Source organism: Micromys minutus (genome assembly GCF_963924665.1).
Source record: "Micromys minutus genome assembly, chromosome: 10".
NCBI classification, from domain to species: domain Eukaryota; kingdom Metazoa; phylum Chordata; class Mammalia; order Rodentia; family Muridae; genus Micromys; species Micromys minutus.
In genome coordinates this window covers 41314509-41320863 of record NC_137979.1, presented here as the reverse complement: position 1 = coordinate 41320863, position 6355 = coordinate 41314509, and the positions used below count along the sequence as shown (strand labels likewise).

Sequence of the window (6355 nt, the reverse complement as noted above, 5' to 3'; positions counted from 1 at the left end):
TCCTCGTAACAAGCGATTGTGTGTTCTTTAGAGGTGGCTGAAAGGGAGGAGGGGGCCTGGCCCCAAGGAGGTGGGGAAAGGGAAACAAACCTGCCTCACAGTGAGCGTGCGTGTCCTGGGGCCAGCTCCCCCCAAAGCACATGCCATTTCTGTCCCTGGAAGGGGTTAAAGGCCTCCTGGAGTCAAAAACAAGCAGGTGTCCCACCGTGCCAGAGACCGCTGCCTAAACTACTTCCAGCTTTTCCCCCTTTCTGCAATACGTCTGTGATCAGCCACGGGACAGAGGCGCCAGCAGCCGGCCTCTGACAGGCATCGGGTTAGCTCGCTCCCACTCGGGTGGTGCGCCCAGGATATAAATCCAGGCTCGAGCCCCTGCGGTGTTCCTCTCCCTGCGCACCCGGGGTGGGGGGGAACAGAGTTCCCTTCCAAAGACCTTTCTTTTATCTGAAGCTTCACAGCCCAGCAGGCTGCACTTGGTGGAGCCAGTCACAGCAGCCGAAGCCAGCAAGCAGCCTCAGCAAGGAGACTTGCTGGGTGAGGAGGGCAGGTGGTGCCAGCCCTGGAGAAGAAGGCCCGGTGGGCCTCAGCCCTTGGTGTCCTCACAGGGGAACCCTCTGGCCACTGCAGACGGCACCATGTGGGCCCCAGGGTATCATCGGTTCTGGTTCCATTGGGGGCTGCTATTGCTGCTGCTCCTCGGGGCTCCCGTTCGAGGCCTAGCGCTGCCACCCATCCGATACTCCCATGCGGGCATCTGCCCCAACGACATGAACCCCAACCTCTGGGTGGATGCCCAGAGCACCTGCAAGCGAGAGTGTGAAACAGACCAGGTGAGTGGGGTCCTGAAGCCTGAGGTGCTGTGGGTCGGTGATGGTGTGGGAGCTACGGTGCAGGGACGACTCTGGAGTGCCTCCAGGAACATAAAGGGACACAGACCCTGCCAACCTAGAGACAGACAGGGCTTGAGCCTGCCTATTACTGCTTAGGCCTAGAAGAAGAGGGTGGAGTGGCCAAATTTATCCCGGAGCACGCCTCTTTGTGTTTGTTGAGGGCTGCTGCGGGCCAGCACCGTGCAAAGCGTATCGCTCAGGTTAACGGAGCAGCATGGGGGATGCTCAGCTGCCCACTCACAGGTAGAAAATGGATGCTCACACAGTGCTGCCAGAGCCGGGGAGGGACAGGTCGGCTTGGAAGTATGTCTGTTTGACACATTGTTGCAATTAGTTTCACCAGGCTTGGAGGCTTTTCCTCAGGTCTGGACTCAGCCATACAGTAATGAGGCTACTGGGCCCACTGAGCGGAGCCGATCTGTACAAACTAAGTGTCTTGTGAGGGAAATGGACTGAGTTCCCACCCCTCTGGCTCTTCAGTGTTCCCACATGTTCCTCCCTCGTGGATGCTGCTGTGGATGATGCCACCTCCAGATAGTTGTTCCCTGGCTGCCAGGTGGGTTTTTCCAAGGGCCACCCTTGTCCACTCCTATCCATTGGTAGTTCATTTATCATAGTGCTCATGCCTAATCCAGGTGTGGCCACTACCTGGCTGTCCAGCTCTGAGGGTAGCCCGGAGTCTTCCCGGGTTAGACATCACTCATGAACATGGGAGACCCCGGTGCTTCTAGAAGTGACTGGTCACATTGAAAAAGCATGAGGCTTCCCATGGAGAGAGTGGCTGCTGTCTTGAATTCTCTGGGGACCATTCTCAAGCTTCTCAAGACAATTGCTCCAGTGGCACACAGTGGGAGGATGCTGCAGTGGCACACAGAGGAAGGATGCTGCAGTGGCACACAGTGGGAGGACGCTGCAGTGGTACACAGAGGAAGGATGCTGCAGTGGTACACAGAGGAAGGATGCTGCAGTGGTACACAGAGGAGGGATGCTGCAGTGGCACACAGAGGAGGGATGCTGCAGTGGTACACAGAGGAGGGATGCTGCAGTGTCACACAGTGGGAGGATGCTGCAGTGGTACACAGAGGAGGGATGCTGCAGTGGTACACAGAGGAGGGATGCTGCAGTGGCACACAGTGGGAGGATGCTGCAGTGGCACACAGAGGAAGGATGCTGCAGTGGTACGTAGTGGAAGGATGCTGCAGTGGCACACAGAGGAAAGATGCTGCAGTGGTACACAGAGGAAGGATGCTGCAGTGGCACACAGAGGAAAGATGCTGCAGTGGTACACAGTGGGAGGATGCTGCAGTGGTACACAGTGGGAGGATGCTGCAGTGGTACACAGTGGGAGGATGCTGCAGTGGTACACAGTGGGAGGATGCTGCAGTGGCACACAGAGGAAGGATGCTGCAGTGGTACGTAGTGGAAGGATGCTGCAGTGGTACACAGAGGAAGGATGCTTGCAGTGGCACACAGAGGAAGGATGCTGCAGTGGCACACGGAGGAAGGATGCTGCAGTGGTACACGGAGGAAGGATGCTGCAGTGGTACACAGTAGTAGTGTGGGGATAAAGGAACAGGGAAAGTGGCAATCCTCTCATCTAAGAGTTTATACCATCAGATGGATGTCTTTGGAGAATGATACAAGCCAGCCTGAAATCAGGTGGGACTTAGGGATAATAGGACTCTGGCTGGCTTTGTAAATTGTCTGGAGAAGGTACTTGAGGGCAGGTGAAGATCCAGCTAGCCTAGATATATTGTGATTCCTTAACTGAAAGTACTCTAAGTATTCCTTCCAGCCTTCCTTCACCTGGTCCCCAAGGGCTCTGATTCCTGAATGTCCAGCCATTTCTAGACCTCTGGGCCCTGATGAAATTGCCTAGCCACACTGGAACAGAGCAGCCATTAGGTCAGACAGCAGGCTTTCCTGTTCACGAGCCGCTGTGTGCCTGTCTACCCTCCATTCTAAAGTTCTCTCTCCCTTGAACCTCAGCTCTGGATGTGACCCATCTCTGTCCCCAAGCTTCCCCTGTTGTAGCCCAGAAGCCTATGCCAAACAAGGGCTTCAAAACAAAGTCCTTATTCTGAGCTGAAGCGGGGAGAAGAGTAAACAAGCTGAGCAGCAGCCGGCTCCACACAGCCGGGTAGGGGGTGTTTTCTCCCTCTTAACTCATGTGGAATGTCAAAAAAGCTGGAATCAAAGTGGGAAGGACAAGAGGCCACTGTGGTGGGAACTAATTCACACAGTCACTACCTGGCGGAGGATTAGCAGCCCAGCCAGCTGCCCAGCCACACGGCGTGACATTGTGTGAAACGCCACATGCAATCCCATTTGCGTTGGCTCCAGTTGGCATGTACTAATTTTGAAGAATTAGAGTAAAGCCTTACATGACTCCACAGAAGGCAGAGGGGATTACGGAACGGCAAGGCTTTGCTGACACCACACAGGGGGACTTATTTATTTATTTATTTTGGTCACAAAGGTCTCTGACACCCTTGTGTATGTTGGTGTCTCCCAGGGAGGAAGATAGGTGTGGCTAGGCTTGAACATGGGTCTAAGATGCGACCTCTTCAAATGAGCCAACATAACCTTACCCCAGTGGGAGAAAGACAAAAAGTCAGCCTCACGATGTAAGCCTGTTTTATCTGGGTAACCATACGATGGTCCGTTTCAGGATCCCACCTAACATAGCTTGAAGCCCTTTCCTGCCTCCTTGCCTCTCTGTGGCTTGGGTGTCACCTCTCTACCATGTTCTGGTTTTGAAAATGGCAGTGAGCACATGTCCACCTGTGACCTTGGGCAAGTCGCTTAACCTCTCTGTGCCTTAGATTATTGTGTACAAAGTGGTAAGCTGAAAATGTCCAGGAACCTGACAGACAGTAGATGTTGGGTCTATGTGAGCTCGTATCTATATTAAGTGCTTTGTGTATTCACATGTAAAAGTCCCCACGTTTCAGCCTCTGGAGGAGATGGAGAAATCTGTCCATTTTTGCTTCCTCTGTGTTCAGAACTCTCTCTTTCTCACTGGCTCTTTCAGGAATGTGAGACCTATGAGAAGTGTTGCCCCAATGTGTGTGGGACCAAGAGCTGTGTGGCAGCCCGATACATGGATGTGAAAGGGAAGAAGGGTCCTGTGGGCATGCCCAAGGAGGCCACATGTGACCATTTCATGTGTCTGCAGCAGGGTTCTGAGTGTGACATCTGGGACGGCCAGCCTGTGTGTAAGTGTAAAGATCGCTGTGAAAAAGAGCCCAGCTTCACCTGTGCCTCTGATGGCCTTACCTACTACAACCGTTGTTACATGGACGCTGAAGCCTGCTCCAAGGGCATCACATTGTCTGTGGCCACCTGCCGCTATCACTTCACCTGGCCCAACACCAGCCCTCCGCCGCCGGAGACCACTATGTACCCTACCACAGCCTCTCCGGAGACTCTCGGGATAGACGTGGCAGCTCCGGCCCTGCTCAACCACCCTGCCCATCAGTCAGTCACTGTGGGTGAGACCGTGAGTTTCCTCTGTGACGTGGTAGGCAAGCCTAGGCCCGAGCTCACTTGGGAGAAACAGCTGGAGGATCGAGAGAATGTGGTCATGAGGCCCAACCACGTGCGTGGTAATGTGGTGGTCACCAACATCGCTCAGCTGGTTATCTACAATGCCCAGCCTCAGGATGCTGGCATATACACCTGCACGGCTCGGAATGTTGCTGGGGTCCTGAGGGCGGACTTCCCATTGTCAGTGGTCAGGGGCGGTCAGACCAGGGCCACCTCAGAGAGCAGTCTCAACGGCACGGCCTTCCCAGCAACCGAGTGCCTGAAGCCCCCAGACAGCGAGGACTGCGGAGAGGAACAGACACGCTGGTACTTTGACGCCCAGGCTAACAACTGCCTCACTTTCACCTTTGGCCACTGCCACCACAATCTCAACCACTTTGAGACCTACGAGGCCTGCATGCTGGCTTGTGTGAGTGGGCCCTTGGCCACATGCAGCCTGCCCGCCCTGCAGGGACCCTGCAAGGCCTACGTGCCACGCTGGGCCTACAACAGCCAGACAGGCCTATGCCAGTCCTTCGTCTATGGGGGCTGTGAGGGTAATGGTAACAACTTTGAAAGCCGTGAGGCCTGTGAGGAGTCTTGTCCCTTTCCAAGGGACAGCCAGCACTGCAGGGCCTGCAAGCCACGGCAGAAACTCGTTACCAGCTTCTGTCGGAGTGACTTTGTCATCCTAGGCAGGGTCTCTGAACTGACCAAAGAGCCTGACTCAGGCCGTGCCCTGGTGACCGTGGATGAGGTCCTAAAAGACGAGAAGATGGGCCTCAAGTTTCTGGGCCGGGAGCCGCTGGAGGTCACTCTGCTTCATGTAGACTGGACCTGTCCTTGTCCCAATGTGACAGTGGGCGAGACACCGCTCATCATCATGGGGGAGGTAGAGGGTGGCATGGCCATGCTGAGACCCGATAGCTTTGTGGGCGCGTCAGGCACACGGCGGGTCAGGAAGCTCCGTGAGGTCATGTACAAGAAAACCTGTGATGTCCTCAAGGACTTCCTGGGCTTGCAATGAAGCTAGCCTGGCTACCCTGTCTGTCCCTCCTCCACCCACCCCTCCTCCACCCGCCCCTGCCCCCTGCCCTCAGCCAGCCATCCAGGTGAGATTGGGCTAGACAGCCTCTGCTAGGGAAGAAACATCAGCTAACATGTAGGAAGAAAGCCACCAATGTCTTAAAGTCACCGAGGTCTTAGCACCACTCTGTGAAAACGCCAATGAGCACATGTCCCCCTTTAGAGGTCTGTGGCCCATCTCCTCCCATAGTACCAGCCTTGTGACCTTGGGCAAGTTGCTTAACTTCTCTGTGCCTTAGACTATTGCATACAAAGTGGGAATAGTGGCTGTACCCCCTTGGCTTAGAAGAGAGCAGTAAAGCTAAAGGAAGGTCAGGAGCCTGACAGGTTCATTGGGTTCAATAAAATGTCCATATCTTCCCCACACCCATAACCGCCCCCAGACAAGGTTTCTCCGTGTAGCCCTGGCTGTCCTGAAATTTACTCTGTAGACCATGTTGGCCAAAAACTAAAAGATCCACCCATCTCTGCCTCCCAAGTGCTGGGATTAAAAGCATGTGCCACCATGTCTGGTTAAAAGGTGAGAATTGTGTTGGCAAGAGGGAAGAAAGGACACATGGAAGTTGTTTCCCACAGGTGATTCCCTCAGGCAGCCTCATTTGGCTTGGCTGACCCATGCCCCTCTGCCCAGGCTCCTAGCCTGGTGTCAGGAGGAGATGCCATCTGCATTGTTAACCGATTTCGCTTGTATAGGACATATGTGGGGAGATAAGAGAGTCCAAGGATCACTTAAGACAACTGCCCTGCTGCCTCCTGCCCCACTACATCGCTGAGGTCAGAAACCACCCACATTAAGGGTTGTGAGCAGTAGGAAGCCAAATTCAACCTAGGTTATAACTTATCCTAATGGA

At 54.5% G+C, this 6355-nt stretch overlaps 1 protein-coding gene across 1 annotated transcript; it reads left to right on the top strand.

The window, feature by feature from the left end:
* Nucleotides 1-635: 635 nt before the first annotated feature.
* Nucleotides 636-5445, top strand: WFIKKN2 (WAP, follistatin/kazal, immunoglobulin, kunitz and netrin domain containing 2; the record flags this gene model as incomplete). The annotated part of the gene is made up of 2 exons (XM_080924649.1): nt 636-830; nt 3925-5445. The coding sequence occupies 2 exons, from the start codon at nt 636-638 to the stop codon at nt 5443-5445; spliced, it is 1716 nt and encodes a 571-aa protein (XP_080780775.1).
* Nucleotides 5446-6355: the final 910 nt, after the last annotated feature.